A 20,709-nucleotide genomic window follows, 5' to 3' on the forward strand; every position below is an offset into this window, starting at 1 on the left:
AGGAGGAATTTCCACAATGGGGAAAAGGACCAACAAATCTTGAGCCCAATCCTGAGATGTTTCTCATAGAAAGCCACACTTTGTCCCCTACAGATGAAGCCACTTGGATTTGTGAGTTAAATGCGTCATGACTCGGGGTTAATTGAAGAAACTGTGTTATCTAAACTCATTTAATGCATTTAACCTTTTCATTAGTATACCAAAGCACCATTGTTCGCAATGGTGAATGCTTTAATTATATGGGATGCTGTGACGCAGTTTTCTGTGTTAAATAAGATAAATGGGATATCTGTGTTTAGTTATTCTGTGTCAAACAGACAAACCAAAGTGGCTGCATCTGTACCTTATATTGGGAAAATTATTTCTGTCTATGGTCGGCATACTCCTTGTGGGTCAAAGAACTTGTCTCCAAGTTGGCCTTGGTGCTAGACCAATTAGACCTATGGGCCACATGGGTCGTCTGCAGCAGAAATATCGGAGGAGGAAATCTTGGGGAAACGCTTGAGGATGTTGTCCATACACATTCAGGAAGGGCGATCTCCCAGTGGATGTGTGACGTGTTATTATGGAGGAATTCCACCCAAGAGAGAAGATCAGACCAATCGCCATGACGGAGGGAGACGTGATTCCTCAGGAATAGTTCCAGTGCTTGATTCACCCGCTCTGCTGCCCTATTGTTTGGGGATGGTATGCGGAGGAGAATTGGAGTGCAATACCCAGAGTTTTACATAGAGCACCAGAACCGGTATATGAATTGTGAACCTCTGTCAGATTATTTCCACTGGGAAGCCATGCAGATAAAAATAAATTGAATGAATAGCTGGGAAACTTCCACTGCAGAGGGAAGTTTCTGATGGGGAATAAAATGTGCCATTTTACTGAAGCGGTCAATAACCACCCAAATGATGGTGTCTTTGACATCCTTTCGTATGGTCGGCCTCCAAACGAGTCCATTCAATAGCTCAAAAGTCTCTTCAGTGCCAGGATGTCCAGTCTGCTTGAAACAATGAGTCTGCTGCAAAATGGGAAGATGGGTCAGGATGATGGAGGACCGAAGCAGAAGTGAAAGCATCCTTCAGGGATTGGAAGGCGGCCACGAATAAGGTTTACCCCCTTTTCGAATAAGACCGAGGATGGGGGCTATGCGGGAAGAGAACCCCTTGATGAACTGCCGGTAGTAATTTTCAAACCCGATGAATCTCTCTCTATGGCCTTGGTGCTCAATGGAAGGAGCCATTTATGGATCGCAGAGACTTTGGCGGAATCCATCTCCAATTTTTTTTGCGCAAATTTTTTTTCTACAAATACAAAATGTCGCCATACATTGTTATAATTAGTGGAGCTATTTAAAATTAAAGGGGTATAGAGTATATATCACAGTATATATCACAGCTTATTTTAATTTATAGCCATAGATCTTAATCAATACCAGTATGAATTGGATATCTAGAAATATAAGGTTACCACATCAGCCTAAACTTATTCACCCCATTATTTACAAGTGCCGTTATTTTCTCCATTACAATTATCTCCCCTATTTTAGCCTGTATTAGAGCCCACATCTGAGGAATAGGACCTTTCCAATGTTTAGCTATACACAATCTAGCAGCTAAACTTATCTTGACTCAGCAATGCAGTACACTCCTTATAGACTTTATTTGTTGGTCTTAGATTACGTAAAGCAATTTTGGGACATGGAGAAACATTTAAAGTGCATATACTAATTTCCCAAAATACAAGCTTCCAAACTATTTTTACCTGGGGACACTCCCACCACATATGCATTTATGTACCGGTCTCCCCACAGCCCCTAAAGCATCCGGGAGACTTCTCTTTCTAAACACTTTTTTTCTTTCCGTTTACCTCCTTACCCCCTTTTTTCATTCCCATTCTACACTTTACCATTCAAAGTTTGCCGTTCTTTTCCACTACATACTGCTCGTTAAAAGCCGAGTTGATCTACAGTATGGATACGATACATCTCGTTACTCAGCGGCTTCAGTTTCCTGCTCTCTCTTCTCTCCTTTTGATCTCTTGTTCGATCCATATCTTTAGACACTACTTTGTAACAAAAAAGACTTAGATGGTTTCCCTATATGAGCTACATGATAACAGAACAGGTTTGATTGTTGTTATGCTCAGCGGAGCCACACAATGAGAAAGATATATGCGTATTAGCGATTCAATGCATTAATATATAACTACTCATGTTCTACACACTTAAATTGTTAATTAATTTACTTTGTATTTGTACAATATTTTTCACAGAATTTTCTCTTGTATTTTTTTCTTTTTCGTATGATGTCACATTCACTTCACTTTCCTTGCCACCTGGCTGTTTTCTTCCCGCCACATGTATTTAATCCGTTTAATACCCCCCCCCCCCATCACTTTGAGAAAGGCTGTTGCATCAGCCGAAACATCAGCGATTATCCATTAATAAATATTTTTTATTTAATCTAAGTCTTGCGATCTCTACAGTTCTCTTACATGGTTATCGTGAAAGACTGCACCCAGGCGATCGTGATCACCTTTTCGTGAGTGCTGGTTTCTTCCAATTATATATGTATATATGTATATGTATATATATATGTATATATATGTATATATATATATATTATATATATATATATATATATATATATATATATATATATATATATATATATATATATATATATATATATATATATATAAACGAAAAAAGTCTCTCGCACACCTTCAGGTACTCACAGTAACCAGGTGCTGCTGTCTTGTCAATTATGTAGAATTCCGGTTGTAGTTAACAGCGCACACTGGAATTATTTAAAAGATTAATTTATTTATCAAATGTTAAAATTCACATGTCTCGACGTTTCGGTCCGGATCTTGGACCGTTTTCAAGATGCAACATGTGATTACAAACAGCATTTTATACCCTCACCTAATGCAAGACAGGAAATGAGATATATCAAATTTTACTTATAAATTTCCACAGAGTCGCAACCAAATTTTCAGTGTATCAAATCACGTTTATTGCATAATTTGTGTCCAGTGTTTCAGCCCACCTTTGGGATCCAAGGATCCTTGAAAAAGGTCCAAAGGTGGGCCAAAATGAAGGACACAGATTTATGCAATAAATGTGATTTGATACACTGAAAATTGGGAATGCTGCTCTATGTGGAAATTTATATCTATTTTTCAAGGGGAATGTTTAAATTTATCTTTCTGCTTATAGGTTGACCATAGTTGTAAAAAATGTGCTACACATGATGTAGCCTGTTTACTCTCAAATGATAGGGAGGATTTCCACATAGTCAGCCAAATAAAATTTTGAATGTAACTTCTGTTCTAGTATCTTAGAAACTTTTCAGTCGGCCTTCACTTTAGTTTTTTGGGGTTTTTTTCAGCTTTTAAATGGGGTTACTAAAATCAAATGCTCTGTAATCCTGCAAATGTATTGTTACTGTTGCTTTTTATTACTCTTTCTATTAATGTCCTCTCCTATTCATATTCCAGGCTATTATGCAATTTAGTGCACAGTTGCTAGGGTGATTTGGACCCTAGCAACCAGCAGAAAATTCCAACTTGAGAACTGCTAAATAAAAAGCGAACCACAAATTCTAAATTAAACTCAATTGCAAATTGTGTCAGAATATCACTCTCTACATTTTACTAAAAGTTAACTCAACGATGAACAACCCCTTTTAACGAGTTGCAAAGCACACAATTGCTCAGGTTTCAGCTGGTCTTACTGATTCTAGCATGAGTTGGCTATTTGCAATGCATTACTTACAAACTTAATTGCCTTTTGCACTACAGTCCTCAGTCTCCGCTACAGGGGACAGCAGGTACACTATGATTTTGTGTGCCTCCACCCAGGGTCAGGACAGACTGGGCTGTGATGCCCCCCCTCCCTGGGAACTTCCCTGATCCGCAATCAAATACACACAGAGGAAAGGTTGATAAATGTATTTGCCTGAGCTATATAGGGCAATCCCCACTTATGTGGCAGTTTCTTATGAGGACTCCCTTTGGCTTTCTGTGCCACTGGGGTTCTTTGCTGACTTTTCACACAGTGATATGTGGGACCTTGCAGCACCTTGCTTTCACACTCTGCTGCTTCATTCTCCCAGCACAATTTAAAGTGTGCAATCGGCAAGATTCACTATAATCAGACTGGTAGTTCTACCTGTTCAGGTAAGAGTCTCTCAATTGGTGGCGTCTACCCCAGAATCTTCAAAAAGGAAACAATCTTTTCCAAAAAACAAGCAATTGGAGCTGGGGAGCCCATCTGGATGGCTGCTACAGACAAGGCTCTTGGGGTCCAAACTCACTCTCCCAACCTTTAAATGTTTTAGTTTTAGGCAGTCTGGAGGGCAGTTCTGGCCTTCAGATATTCCATAAGAAGTCACTTGGTAAGAATCCAAGGGAAATATTACCAGCAGAATGGAGTCTCAATTCAGCGGTGTATCTCCAGATTTGTGCCCTTTGAGGTACCCCAGAGAAGACTGCATGGCCACAAAGCAAAATGGCAAGTGCCGAAATTTTACTCCTGAAAGGAAAACCAGGGAGAAGTTGCTGTGGATGCTCTGATACAGCCATGGAACTTCAGTTTAGCTTCCCTCTTCTAGCAATAAAACCTAAGGTAATCAAAAGATCGAGCAGCACTGTAAAACAGTAATTATAATTGCACCGGCTTGGCCAAGAAGGAGATGTATGCTGACCACAACAGTGGCAACATCTTTAATTAGTAGATACCACCATGGATTTTTCAGTTGTGGAATCAGGTTAAAAAAAAGTTTAAAAATGTCATGTAAGAATGACACACCTTCAAAAGTATCCTCTGAAAGAAGGTTTGGGGTAGAGTCCTGCGCGGGTCTGTACCTGCAATCCGCAACCCGGACACGCAACCCGTATTCTTAACCACTTGGAACCGCTATCCGACCAAGTACCGTATCCGCGACCCGCTGACCAAGAATCAGGAAGTGCTGTCATTGTAAACCCGAAGTGACATCCTCGGAAGTGGACGTGATCAGACAAAAAAGATTAAACCGGGAAGTGATGTCGTAAACCGGAAGTGATGTCATCGGAAGTAGACGTGACCAGAAAAAAGGAGTACATATCGCTATTGAAAAGACCAACAGCGCGACCCACAGAACCGCCGACCCAGGTTTGGGTAAAGACGCGGAACTTCAACCTGTAGGGTAACGCAGATTTTTGCAGGTACCCGCGGGTACACGACCTGCTGCAGGACTCTAGTTTGGGGTCCCAAAATTGATGTTCTATTATAAGGCAGTACAGACTTGACAATTGACCAAATGGCAACTCCCACTGTTTACTACAGTATGGGTCTAGATCAGGGATCCCCAACCTTTTGAACCCGTGAGCAACATTCAGAAGTAAAAGGAGTTGGGGAGCAACACAAGCATGAAAAATGTTCCTGGGGTGCCAAATAAGTGCTGTGATTGGCCATTTAGTAGCCCCTATGTGGATTGTTAACCTACATTGAGGCTCTGTTTGGCAGTACAACTGTTTTTTATGCAACTAAAACTTCCCTCCAAGCCTGGAATTCAAAAATAAGCACCTGCTTTGAGGCAACTGAGAGCAACATCCAAGGGGTTGGAGAGCAACATGTTGCTCGCGAGCTACTGGTTGGGGATCACTGGTCTAGATGGAAACAATGGGCGGTCTGTTACTTTTTAAAAGTAAATATTCAGTGCAGTAATTTCTCTTAACAGTAATGGGGAGTTGGTTGCCAATTTAAATTATTGATGGTAGAGAAGCATTTTTTGGGAGACTTGTCACCTGCGATAAATTCACACTACCGCAGGCGACAAATCTAGCAAATGTTTCTCTACAGTCAATAACTGAAATCGTCTGGCAAATTTATTGTGGGAGAGAAATCTTCCCATTACCTTAAGTTGTATACCGGATGTGTTCAAACATGATTTGAGCCCTCTGTAATATTTCTTACTAGGTTTGTGACTCCAAAGACTATCACATGTATGCCTATATCAGCATTTGGGAAACTTAAATGCAATATCTGTTTATCTAGGAACTATGATTGCTTTGTACTTGCATTTTGACATTACTAAAAGCACAGGTTGAGCATGTGAAAAGAATATGTATGCCATGTGTGATGTAGTGAGTCTTATGTTTGTGTTTACTTAGCAATTAAAATTACACTGACAAGCTTATACAACTTTGAAAAAATTAATTTTATCTGTGATTTTGTCCCTACATCTGTACCTTAATTTTTGAATATTCCGATCTCATTTTGCCCAATCAGGTGTGTCAAGAGGGGTTGGCTTTATACGCTTTGACAAGAGGATTGAGGCAGAGGAAGCAATCAAAGGACTGAATGGACAAAAGCCGCCTGGAGCAACAGAGCCTATAACGGTGAAGTTTGCCAACAATCCAAGCCAAAAAGTAAACCACACTATTTTATCTCAATTGTACCAATCCCCAAACCGGAGGTACCCTGGACCACTAGCTCAGCAGGCTCAACGTTTTAGGTTAGTATGCACTGTAAAACAATTTAGGCTAATGTTTAATTTTTAGGGGAGGGAAGTTCAACAAGCTATTTTTTTTTTTATTTTAAAATTGTCTGGTGATCTTAATAGTTTAAAGAACATATGGGACCTGTTATCTGGAAAATAAGTTACCTAGAAAGTTTCACATCATGTACATCCATCTCTTAGAGTTTGTTTTAAATAGTTCAATAATGTCTGTCTTTTACTAATAGATAATTAATGGCAAGTAAGCCAACATCAATCAATATTGGTATCAAAATAATCCTATATTTTATTACTTTTTTTTATTCAGACTTAAGGTATCACAAATTTCAGAAGGATCCTTAACCCTTTCACTGCCAGCCAATTTGGCTGAGATGGTAGTTTATTTGAACATTTTGCGTCTTTTAGTTTACTCAGGAAAACAGTATTAATTTTTTTTTTGTCCGTTCAGTCTGCACACGCTGTACCAATCTTCCTAACTTCCGGGCGCTGTGTAATGGTTGAAGCACCGTAAAATACCATAGTCCCCACGCACTCTTGTATTGGTAAAATACTCCAAGCAGTAAACTACCAAATTTCCAAAGCACCTCTATACAAACTGCATACTTACTGATAATTACTGATTTCAAGGCCAAATGTTCCACCAACAGTAGGTTTAACCTAGAAAACTACACATTATTGGAAACAAAAGATTCTGACAAATCCAAAATGGGTACATGTGCCTTAGTATTCTAAACTTCTAAGTTGCACTTCTTTCCTAAAGTTATTTTTTTATAAAAAAATTGTGACATTTTTGAAAAATTACATCAAAGCTTCCAGTCTACAGTATCATATCTCCCACCTATCATTAGGTAACCAGATAAAATGCGCTAAGCATAAATGCTTGGGTCCGCTAAATAGTTTGATGCCTGATATGCTTAGCTTTACCTATGTATGTGGCATAAAAGACCCCCATAAAAGCTATCAGTTCTGTTATTCCAGATACTGCCAAATAAACACATTTACAGCATTTTATGAAGGGCCAGGGGTCCAACAGTTTGATAACCAATGTCTATTGAGCTACCTATGTATCACATACGGACCACAAAATGAGGACACCGTATATGAGCCATCAGTTATGTAATTCCAGATACTGCAAAATAAACACATTTACATAATTTTGAGGGACGGAAAAGTACATTCACCACCAGAAAACCATATTTTTGGAAAGTACATATTCCCCCGAATCCAAATTAAAGGAACAATAACATCAAAAAATGTTTTTTTTTCTTAAAAGTAATAAAAATATAATAGTGTTGCACTGGTTAAACTGCGGTTTGCTTCAGAAACACTACTATTGATTATATAAATAAACTGATAATGCCATTATGTCCTACAGAGTTTATCTGCTATTTTTTCTACTATTTAAAGGGGACCAGTCACCCGAAAAATCCAAATTCTAATTTTATCATGTTAGTCAAGCAAAATGAACTTTAATTACATTGTATAAATTATTTGAATCTGGTTTCCGAAAGTCTGGGTACTCATAATTGCAGCAAGCAGGCAGGAGACATTTTGTGGACACTGTCATTTTTACACAGTTTTTACATAGTTATATGAACTATAGTACAGTTTCTGAAGCAAACATCAGTTTGACTAGTGCAAGCAGTGCATGATATTTTCATTACTTTATAACACTTTCATTTTTGGTGTTACTGTTCCTTTAAGTATGCATGTATTTCTACTTCAACGAACCAAGACGCAAAGCTTTCCTAAATTTGGCGATTTTAGTAACATTTGCAAAAAATCACCTCATAACTTCCAATTTGCGGCTTCTTATCACCCTTGTATCATTATGCAACAAGTTAAAACACCCTAAATATGCCAGGGGCCCACTAAACAGTTTGATGCCCAATGTGTTGTTCACCCAAATATGTTGCTTGTGGCTGCCCCAAGGTGAAGACGTCCCATATGATCTGTCCTTTCAGAAACTGCAAAATCAACAGATTTACAGCATTTTGAGGGACAAAGCTCCAAAAAAGTACACACCCCTGAAAGCCGAATCCAAAATAGGCAAATATGTCTTTCTACAACAAAGTACCCAATTAAAATTAACACATATATAACAAAATAATGTGATGTGTGTGTTTAAAGGCTGCAGTATGTGTGTAGTACTACAGATCTCAAACTTGGGGGCAGACAAGGCTGGTAAATCACCAGGAGGGCTGTAGGCAGACATCCAGAAGCAGCTCAGCAAGGAGTGGGTAGTGCTGGGGGTTTGACCTTACATTCCACATGAGCAGACACGTGCTTATTCGTTGTTTGCTGTTAGGGGTAATTGCGCAGGCGATCTGATTGCATGGAGGGAAGAGAGAGACCTCTGCTTGTCGCATAGGGGATCCAGGTACTGTCCGTGGCTCAGGGAAGGGGGGGGGTTGCACTGTGGGTCCGTGCTTATCTATCCCAACAGCAAACAAATATTTACGTCGTCTTGTTGTTGGGGGGGGGGCTATGATTGGGTGGGCAGGAGGGTTAATGAGCAGCCTCTGCTCGTTCCCTAGCGGGTTGCTGTGAGTGGTGATGCTCTTGACTCAGGAATAAAAGAGCTGATGCAGAGAAATAAATGAAAATGCCAAAGAACATATTACTTAATTGATGCCATACCTGTACATATTCTAGATTTGGTCAGGGTGGTTTTTAAATCTTTTCATAAATTTACATTTTTTATTTTCGCACAAGGGTTCCCTTCTTAGAGAAATGCATAAAAAATATTACTATGAAACTTGATCAGAGTATATGCTGTTCATGTCCTGTGCTAGCTATCACCTTTTTATATAGAAAAATTCTGTAGCACATCAGTAGATTGCAGAAATGAGTTTTTTCAGCCCATATACACATGAACAACAACCTTTTGGGCAATATTTTGGCTTTAAGGAATTTTTCAGTGTAAAAATAAAAACTGGGTAAATAGGCTGTGCAAAATAAAAAAAAATGTTTCTAATATAGTTAGCCAAAAATATAATTTATAAAGGCTGGAGTGACTGGATGTCTAATGTACCGGTAATAGCCAGAACACTACTTTCAGCTCTCTTGGTTTACACTGACTTGTTACCCTGGTTACCAGGCAGTAACCAATGAGAGACTTGAGGGGGGCCACATGGGTCATATCTGTTGCTTTTGAATCTGAGCTGAATGCTGAGGATCAATTACAAACTCACTGAACAGATATGTACAATGTGGCCCCCTTTCAAGTCGCTGACTAACTCGGTTATAAAAGCTGAAAAGCAGGAAGTTGGATTCTGGCTATTACAGTATGTTAGACACCCAGTCACTCCAGCCTTTATACATTTATGGCTAACTATATTAGAAACATTTTTTTTTTTTTGCACAGCATATCTATTTTAGTTTTTATAAACACATCTGCACTTTATCTTGCTGCTTTAACCAGCTTTTATTGTATGATTGCAGCCTGAGATATTATCACACAAATATTTATATTTTATAGAATTGACATAACTAAGTTGGCATATTCTGCCTAGTAAATATTCAAGGTCTTTATTTAGCATTGTTTTTCCGAAGAGCCATTTATTGGCATTCTAAATTAATAGCCTAACTGTTCATCTAACTGTTCATCCTTTTCCAGTCCTGTCTTGCAACTGAAAAATGCTATTTTTGCTGTTGGGGTCGCTGATCCAGAAACCCAAATCGGTAAATCTCTAAAGATGGCCATACACATACCAATATTGTCATACAAAATGACTATATTATATTTGGTGTGTTTGTGGTGGGAGACAAGGCAACAGAAGTTGGCAAAAGCCTTGGATATCGGACAAGAAACTTTACACCAGAAAAACATTTTCAGTTGTCCGATAGTCCAGGCTTTCTGCCTGAATATCTGACGATACAGCTCTTAAAACAGTAAAGAAAACAAATGTTATTTTCCACAACCAATGGTTGCGGGAAAAATTGTTACATGTATGGCCACCTTATAGGGCGATGGTTCATCTTAAGTTGACTTTTAAAGGGGAAGGAAACCTCGTCGGCGCTAACCCCCCTCCCCCCTCCTGTGTATTGCCCCCCCTCCCTCCTCCCCCCTGGCCTACCCCTCCCGCTGGGCAAATGCCCCTAACTTGTTACTTACCCTTCTGCGCAGGTCCAGTCCAGGGAGTTCACAGGCGACATCTTCTTCCACGCGATCTTCTTCCTCCTTTGACCGGCGTTTTGGCGCATGCGCAGTAGGAGCATTTCGCCGGTACGGATCTACTGCGCATGCACCAAAAGTCACGCGCATGCGCAGTAGATCGTACCGGCGAAACGATCCTACTGCGCATGCGCCGGTCAAAGCAGGAAGAAGATCGCGTGGAAGAAGATGTCGCCTGTGAACTCCCTGAACTGGTCCTGCGCAGAAGGGTAAGTAACAAGTTAGGGGCATTTGCCCAGCGGGAGGGGTAGGCCAGGGGGGAGGAGGGAGGGGGGGCAATACACGGGAGGGGGGGTGGGGGGTTAGCGCCGAGGAGGTTTCCTTCCCCTTTAATATGTTCTAGAATGGCTAAATATAAGCATCTTTTCAAGTGGCCTTCATTTTTATTTATTTATTTATTTATTTATTTAGCCTCTTTTTGCTGACTTTTCCAGCATTCAGATGACCCCATCTAAATAAGAAATGCTCTGTAAAGCTACAAGTTTATTGTTATTGCTATTTTGTATTTCTCATCTTTCTATTTAGGTCTCTCGTGTTTATTTCATTCTTCCTCTTCCTCAAATCAATGCATGGTTGCTATGGAAAATTAGACCTTAGCAACCAGATTGCTGAAATTGCAAACTAGAGAGCTGCTAAATAAATGAAAAGCCACAAGTAAAAAATTAAAACCAGTTGCAGAATTTTATTCTGCATCATACTAAAAATTAATTTGAGGGCAAACTACACCGTTAAGGCTTACTTCTGCTTTTATTTATCAAACTTTCTAGGCTCTCGGGCTCTTTACTACTGTTAGGGAATAATCCAAAGACCGGAGATCACCGAGGTAAAAGGAATAATCCAAGTTTATTATTTATATAATAAACATACACGAGCTCCATGGGTTCTGATACACAAGTAGGTCAGAACTGAGAAACAAAAGATTGACCACACATTATATACCCTCTGGTGGGGAACTTCATGGGAATGGTATGTGAAAGGAGTACGGAAGGGAGTATAGGGAGTGAGGAGGAGTACAAGTCAGTGTGATTAGCTAGTTATGTGAAAATAAAGGGAGTACCACTATGTGCGAGCTTCAAAGATATTGCACCTTGTTACTGAGAACAAAAACATAACAGTAATACGAACCTTCTCACAGATGTTACACATAACCTTGAACAGTTTCTAGAAGGGCCTCATGGGCACCTAGAAACTGTTCACTCCATTAAGGGGGGCCAAGCAAGGCCTGCAAGACTTTTCCCCTACACTACTATGCATATTCAATTCTGCTTTCCAGACTGGAAGGGTAGGGTAATAAATCCATAGTAACCAAATAGCCATTAAAAGTGCAAGGCTGAAACCACTTTACAATCAAAATGTTAATTGAAAATTCACTAACTGGATTGATAGTGTGGGGTAATTTTACTTTCTTAATCTTTAATTACAAATATCTTAGCTTTTTTATCTAATTCAAATGTATGTGGCAGTTTGCCATATATATTGTCTACCATGTATTTCTGGGATGTAATGCAATTCTTTTTTTATGTATAATGCTGTGTGTGTGGGCTCATGTATTACTCGTAGTTTCAAAGAAGTTACAAACACTGATTTACTTGTTGCCCTATCATTCACATTAAATCCTGGTAACTGCTGAGAGTTCTTCTATAGCTCTGCATTTGGACCAAAAATGAGTCTCTGACTAATATCTGATTGAGTTCCATCAGAAATTGGTTGGGATAACTGGAAAGAGACTTGCATCATACTGTGTATATTTATCCCAAGTGGTCAAAAATCTGCATTGCAGGTTCCAGTGGCATCGGTGTGGGCATGTGTAACTACTTTGTCTGAGGTGCAGCTGGCTCAAGTAGCAGCACAAGATTTTTTACACTTACTGCTCAAGACGTGTGCGAATTAGTGCAAAATATTCTGCAGCATAGCTTCTTAGGATATGTGTGTGTTAATATATAATTTGCCATGTTTTATATAACCACCTGTGTATTGAAGGAAATGTGTGCTCACTGATTATATCTTGTCCAAAAAGATTCATCTAATACAAAGCCAGCTTTCAGTTTACTCTAGCCTTTTTCTGCAATACAATTGCAATAAAAAATTGATGCCCGTGTTATGATATATCCTTGAGACACGGCATGTGCTGTTAACGCACAAAGCAAAACAAATAAACTGAAAGCAAAATGGTAATAAAATTGGTATCCAGAAAAAAACCCCATTTTATGTTTTTCTGGTACACTGAAATAAATGGTGTAAATTCAGTGACCTATGTGGGACCACAAAACATGGGAGATGTAAAATTGAGATTTGACTGTACTTTTTGATAGAATGAGTTTTTATTAAACCTAATCTGTTTATCAATACATGGCTGAATAACACAGCCATGATACAATGTTAATTCTAAAATGAACATAACTGGGCATAAATTGGTAACATTAGATAATCCCACAAACCAAATGCAAAGTTATTAATAAACATTAGAAACTAAAAGGTCATAAATTTGAGAAGCTGTGTGGTTCAGAAATATTGTGTTAATAAAACACACAGTTCTTTTGCTAAATACTGAGTTTAGTTTTTCTACAATTTGTGATTATACCTGTATATTTCATAATAAATCTTTATCAGTTTCAAAATATTGTTCGAATTCCCCATGGCCTGTATAGAGTATTTTAGTGGTTTGGGCATTGTCAACAAACGATACTACGTATACTGTATTTTCAATTTAAACTTTTCTTCTATTTTAGCCTTCGGCTGCTGGATATCCCACACCTCACAATGCTGTGCCCGGCATCAAATGTCCTGTTCTTTGGGGCGACTAATCTCCCCGAACTGCCTTCCTGCCGACTAGAATGAAAATTGCTGGTGGGATGGCAATCTGAGAGCTTCGGTTTCTGAAGTCATCCAAAGTTTCCTTGTGAGGCGACTTCGGAAAATGAAGTGCTCAGAGTGCCATCCAGCCAGCAATTTTCATTCTAGCCAGCGGGACTAATCTCCCCGAATCTGACAGTGCCCTAATTGTTATGTGTTCGGAGACCAGCAGTGATTTGGTTTTGGCACGCACTCACTCACACTATTTAAAGGGGTCCTGTCACCCTAAGTTACTTGAACTATATAAATTCTTTAAATCGTATTTCTGTCTTGGAATTACACACACAGCAAGCAGGCAGGCACCATTTTGTGAACGCTGTTAAGCTTTGCATAGTCCTAAAATCATGTTTATGCACCAGAATCGGGTACATGATGCACATTCCTATGCACTGGCTTCACAAACAGGTAGGAAAGATGGATAGGCATTGAGGCAGGGCAAACAATATAAGATTGTCAGCTGAGATTAAGTGCCTTTTTATACCAGGTATGGGTGCTACGATTAAAAAAAGGGGTTTTGGGCTTTGTATCTGGTAATTGCCCCCTTTAGCAATGTTGGCAGTGCAGTACAACTCCAACAATACTTTGTTATTGATATGAAATGGTACTGGCTTTAGGCTGTGGATCATAACAAGATCTTAGGCTTTTTTCCTGCTGTCTTTTTGTGATCAAAGCACCTACAAATGATTTCCAGCGGCCCCTAATAGTACAGCTTTTTAATTTATTCTCATTGCAAACATTGCAGGATGGTTTAAGGCAGTGCTCCAGCTCATGCCCCTCCTGTGTGGCCCTCCATTACTGCTTACCTTTATGAACTAAGATTTAACTGGCCCCTGCATTGTTCACACTGCAGATTCAGGCTGTAAAAGCCCTGCACCTGTAAGGACCTCCATTATTCACAACTCGCATTGTAAGTGCCCCCATTGTTCACATGGCCTCATTTCAAATAGACACTAGGAGCAGTACTGACATTGGGCCACTGTACATATTTAACTATGTACTGCTTATGTTTGTGGTCCTGATAGGTTTCCCTGACTCTTTGCCTACTCTGCCTGTCGTGCTCTACTATACCTTTACCATATTCTGCCTGCCCTGCTCTGCCTGGGTGTTCCATATTCTGCCTGCTCTGCCCTGCCAATGGGAGGTAAACCTGGTGGGGGTTTGTCCTAGGGGTTTTAGTATTTTGAAATACTTGTAAGGGGGTCCTCAAGGTGTTTGTGCTGGGGTGGTTGTGCTATCCACAGGGGGAGGAGGAGGTACATTGATTTAAGGGTATGTCTTGATATTCACCTATGAATGAGTGTTATCACCAACCTTGTGAACCTGTGATTTTTCTTTTGGTGTGCTAGCACCATTACTCTGGGTATTGTCTTAACATTTCTTGTGATAACACGGGCCTGATTCAAAGTGGGTGTGGTTTTAAAAAAACGGATTGGCCAACAATGGCTTCCATTATTTGTGCAATTGCCCTTAGATTTCCATGGTAATTAATGGCAGTTTCACCTCAGTCATTTAAAAAAAAAAAGTGTCTTCAAACTGGATTGCTAGTTTTAAAGACCGCAGATGCATCTGAAGTAAGATATGTATAGAAATGGTAGGCATACATAATGATTTAATGATTACATATTGTCTAGACACACTTTGCACAAATTTTTATTGAAATAAAAAAAAATTACACATTATGTTCCCTTTCTAAATATCAAGGGAGCAAAATATTCTAAGACAATCTAAATGTTTTGCAGGTTGGACAATCTGCTCAATATGGCTTATGGAGGAATAAAGAGGTAAACTGTAGTAGATGTCTCCTCTCTACCACCCCTATGTATTTCACTGTTACATTGTGTTCTCAGGTTTATTTTGTTACTCCGTCCTATTTGTCTGCATGCCTGATATGATTGCTCATCTATGGGACCTCACCCACAGGTGTTTTACATGTTTTTGCATGGTTTTCATATGGTGGCTTTTTTCTGCATTTCACAACGTGGGGACAATTTAGTTTAACAGAGCCAATTCTATCCTCTGGAGCCTGTATCAATGGGACCATGGTGCAATGCTGATTGCATCTCATGAGTGTACAGTGGTCCTCTCGGTACAGGCATAATAGAGAATAGGCTCTGTTAAAGTATGCGTACCTATACTGTAGAAAAAAGCCATCCTGTAGGAGCGCAAAATAAATACCTGTGTGTGGTTTTTCGTTTTTGCAGGGTCTATTTTGAAGCACACCACCTAAAAACCTATGTTTTGGGGGCTGTCTTTACTTTTTGTTTTGCTCTGAATTTTCCAAATGCATTAAAATCATTGACACTTTAAAGTTAATTGGAAATGTTAAAATATCTGTCACTGCTGATTCTGACACCTGAAACAGTGTAGCAGAAACCAGCTGATTAAGAGACCAAGAGTAGTAATGGTGACTTCAATGTTTCAAGAGTCGGAGAAGAGATTAGATAGAGAAAAGAGATACATACTACCAGTACCTTCAACTGCAGTTTAGTTTACAAATAACTTGTAAAACAATGTAAACCTTTTAATATGTATAGAAAAGTTGCTTAGAATTACTTTCATTTATAAAAAAAAAATTTGGGTGGAGTTTTCCCCTTTTGGAAATCAGAAAAACAAGTTAAAAAAAAAAATGAACATGCTGCAAATATATGGTAATTTTAACAATTTAGAAAATAAAGTGTGATGTTTCTCTAGTTCCAGCTCTCTTTTCTAGATTAAATTTTATTTTAATAGGCCTGTGGATCAGGGTCTCATGGGTCTGTTTACAGTAGGGATGTACCGAATCCACTATTTTGGATTCGGCCGAACCCAAGAATCCTTTGCGAAAGATTCGGCTGAATACCGAACCAAATCCAAACCCTAATTTGCATATGCAAATTAAGGGTGGGAAGGGGAAAACCTTTTCACTTGTTTTATGCCGAAAAGTCACGCGATTTCCCTCCCCACCCTTAATTTGCAAATTAGGATTTGGATTCGGTTTGGCAGGATTCGGCCGAATCCCGAGCCAAGTGCTGGATTCGGTGCATCCCTAGTTTACAGTAATAATTTCTCTTTCCCTTTCTCTCTTTCTCTCTTTTTCTCTTTCTCTCTCTCTCTCTCTCTCTCTCTCTCTCTCTCTCTCTCTCTCTCATAGTAAATAAATGCCCCTGTGGAAAATATTATACATACTGTATTTTCATTGGGCCAACATCCTTTTAGCAAATGGTCCATTTAGGTTGGAACGTTGCATGTAGGGTGCGTTCCAGTTTCATTGTGTATTGAGTTTGGACCCATGGGAGATGCCAGTGCTGAATATAAAGTGTTCAGTTGGAGCAAATTGATGGCTCAAAACAATTTGAAAATGTTTGCCATTTTCTAAAAAGTCTGCAAATGCAAGTGAATACACCCTGGAAAAATATAAATAGATATATGTGTGTGTGTACTTTTTGGTCCTAATACTATATTTGCATGGTCTGATAGAACAGTTCTTTCAAATTGGATCCTGATGCTTATATCTTGCACTAAAGCATTTCCACTTAAGTTTTGACTCATTTCCCTATTCCAATTAGTAGTTGTAGTGCTCATTTGACTGTCCCAAATTACTGATAACAATTACTGTACTTATTTAACTTTTTGCATTTAGCTGGGTGTGCCATTTTACGGTTATGTTCATTTTTGAAAAGCCAGGGGGTGGGATGGCAGTAGTAAACTGTAGGCTTGGGTGAATTTGACCAGTTTTGTTTCACCAAAAATTCGCCGCTGGTGAAATGTCGCCGACACCATTAAAAGTCTGGCCCTTAATTTTTATTTTGACGCGCGACGCCATACAAGTCTATGGGCGTCATTTTTGCGGTGAAACAAGGCAAAAAAATTCACCCATCCCTATTGTTCTCTAATTGATTTGATACTTGCACATTTGCTTACGTCTGTTAATGCAGTGCAATCCTGTTTTACATATAGAAAAACATATTATTTTATACTGACCCCTTTACTATTCTCCCAAGTAATTTATTGACATTGTGTCATGGTCAATTTAATTTGTCTATTGTATAATGTTGACGTCTTGTGTATTATTGTACTACACTGTGGGTGCATTTGCATGGTGTGAAATGGCATGTTTTGTATGTATCCATTTTTTATTGTTGTTTTTATGGTCGTTGTGTTCCTTTACAATTCTGTTGATTGTAATGCTTTTGTGTTTGTTGCTTGAACGTTTCAGTAGTGACTGGGCTTTATTTTGTACTTAGCTATTCATCACCGCAAGAACCCAAACATTGATCTATTTTGTCACCAATTATATCCATTACCTGGCACATGTTGAAGAAACCTAACATACTTTTTTTACTTTTTTAGTAGATTCTCTCCGATGGCGATCGACGGTATGACTAGTTTGGCTGGGATTAACTTTCCTGGACATGCTGGTACAGGATGGTGCATATTTGTTTACAACTTGGCTCCTGATGCAGATGAAAGTATCCTGTGGCAAATGTTTGGCCCCTTTGGAGCAGTCACCAATGTAAAGGTCATTCGAGATTTCAATACCAACAAGTGCAAGGGCTTTGGTTTTGTGACTATGACAAACTATGATGAAGCTGCAATGGCTATTGCCAGCCTCAATGGGTACCGCCTGGGAGACAGAGTCTTGCAGGTGTCGTTCAAAACGAGCAAAACACACAAAGCTTAACAAGTTAACTTCTCCCATTATATACACACATGCAACAAAGGCAAGTTGATAAACTTTATACTTTTTGAAATTGTCTTTGCAAGTAAGTGTTACACCAAAGTGTGTGGGTTTGAGGGAGCCACGGCAAAATGAGATCATCATTTAGCATCTTTAGAATATGTGAGATTGTTATTGTTGGATTTTGGATTTTTATTTTATGTTTGTGTATGGACCTTGGGTAACAGGGTTTTTACCGGTCATATTACATTATGCCTTCTATTGAGGGGGATTTTTTTTAGATATTTCAGCAGTGGGAAGACATTTATGTTCCGTTTTTTTACATTCTTACCTTCAAACCTGAGTTAAAGCTTTGGAAGGATTTTTGTTAAAATGGTTAAGTATATGAAAGTTATTTCATTTTTATTATAATTTATAAATGTGTAAAACCATATTTATTTTGCGGTTATTTAGGGAATTGGAGGACTCCACTATAAAAAAAAAAAAAGCCTATTGTAAGAATACTGGAGACTTTTCATAAAGCAGTACCTTGCCAAAGAGATAAGAGCCTCTTTGATGTAGGTTTAAAGCATCTATTTTTATAAAAAATAAAAAAATGTTCAAGAAACTTTTTACTGGTCCTGGAACAAAATATTTTGACTTGAATACTTTGCAAAATCTACTTCATATGACAGCCTTGTGAGCTTTTAAAACTTACCAGGATATTTGTGTGTAATCAATATTTTCTGAAGGGGGGGCTGCAGTCTAGCAGTGGGAGGGAAAGAGCGATTTCTGATACGGGAGTAATTTTCCTTTTTGCTTAACATACTGTATTTATATTAAGGGTCACTATCAATAGGGCCCAACTATTTCTAATATTTATCTTCCTGGTTATTATGTGATAAGTGCTCACATCAATTGTGAATTTTTCAACCAATTAAATGGACAGGAAAATCAATCATTTAAACATAAACCGCAAATGGCAAGCAAAGTAAATTGCCAATTGTACTTTTGGGGGACACAAGAAATCTGTTCTTCCGAAAGCATTCCCTTCAGAAGGAGCTCATGGTGTTTAGTGATGTACTTTCAGTATTGTTTGGCAATTTTATTTTGAATGCAATTATTTTACTTTTTTTGTTGAAGGAACAAAAAGTTGCGCACATGGTTGTACTGCCAAGCTGTAAACTGATATAATTTCTGTTTAAAAGATTGTTTAATTCTAGCACCTGAGCTTTGTGTATTGTAAATAAGATCAGGATCATTTTTTTTAATGGCATAGCTAAACATAATTGTGCAGTTTAACGGTAGATATGTTTTACTGCTGCCAGATGCTGCATATATTTAGTTCTGCCTATCAAATGGTCTCCTTTTTTATGTTTAACCAAACTGACTTTGCTTTTTCTTATGCTAAGTGATGTTGAAACTTTAATAGTTTTGTGTATTGGTTTTCATTTTTCCCCCTTTATATATGGAATTATATTCTCATTCATGTTGTTGTAATTTAGGACCCCAATTATGTAGCATCAGATTTGTTGCTAGGTTTTTTTTTTCCCCCCCCACTTTTTACTTTTCGTTCTTTGTGTAGTTGTTAACTTTGATGCATCAGATTTTCACCAATCTTATGTTAGTGGTATAAAATGAGAATCCATAAATTTGTTTTTATTTGAACTACATGAATGCTATTAAAATTTAAGTTTGTATGGTGCATAAATCACTGTTGGGGAAAAATTAATAAAAAAAAATAAATTAATAAATCTTTCTTTGCATCTGGTTTATAAAAGTGAAATGTTATACACTTTCCTCAAAGACAAAAGTAATTCTTTATATACCGTTTTTTTTTTTTTTTTTGTACAAATGAAAAATTTTGTACAAATGAAAAATCTTCCCCCAGGATAAGCAATGTGCTATACATTACATATTTGTAAATTGTTCGAAAATTATTTTTTTTTTAACATGTAGTTCACCATATATATACCTTCTTTGGTAGTCCATATACTGTGACGTGCGTTTCAAAGTGTCAAGGTAAATTTTCATGCTCTTTCCACTATGGTTTTGAAAATAACTCTAGTTTTGAGGGAATGTTAGAAATATTTTCAGAATCTTTGTAAAGCAGTGGAAAGCAAATGATTAAACTTGAGTTAAATTTGTTAAAACTTTCATTTTCTCCAATGGACTAATTTAATTTACTTTTATTATGTATCTAATCCAAAGTCATACTGCTTGTAGCAGTATGGTGCAAAGAGCATGGAAATTGGGCCTCTCTTTGCAGTGTCAGAGCACTTATCAAAATGTGAGGCTGGTATTTATTTGAATTGTACTATATGACTTGATTAACGCATCTGTTGAAATAGAATATATATTCTGTTGAGTATTAAACAGGCTGTAAATTTTATTTTGTGTTTGGATCCTTTGTACTTTTCCATGTTCAGTACATCAATAAACAAAAGTTGAAGGGAAACCTGTTGCAAATTTTAATTTTTTACGGCTTTGTAATTTTTCCTGTACCAACTATACAGAAGTTTTACTATATTTTAAGTCTTATG

General features: G+C 38.2%; 1 protein-coding gene across 23 annotated transcripts in view; it reads left to right on the forward strand.

Annotated features, from left to right (window-relative positions):
• elavl2.L (ELAV like neuron-specific RNA binding protein 2 L homeolog) overlaps window positions 1-20,709 on the forward strand; it is a 105,040-nt gene that overhangs the window by 59,764 nt on the left and 24,567 nt on the right. For 15 of the 23 annotated variants that reach the window (XM_018228686.2, XM_041566434.1, XM_041566408.1 and 12 more), the window contains 3 exons: window positions 6,272-6,497; window positions 15,270-15,311; window positions 17,860-20,624. In XM_018228686.2, the coding sequence (XP_018084175.1) occupies window positions 6,272-6,497; window positions 15,270-15,311; window positions 17,860-18,190 (599 nt within the window). In that variant the 3' untranslated portion in view covers window positions 18,191-20,624. 23 annotated transcript variants of the gene reach the window in all.

The sequence above is a fragment of the Xenopus laevis genome, chromosome 1L (assembly GCF_017654675.1).
Source record: "Xenopus laevis strain J_2021 chromosome 1L, Xenopus_laevis_v10.1, whole genome shotgun sequence".
Lineage (NCBI taxonomy): Eukaryota > Metazoa > Chordata > Amphibia > Anura > Pipidae > Xenopus > Xenopus laevis.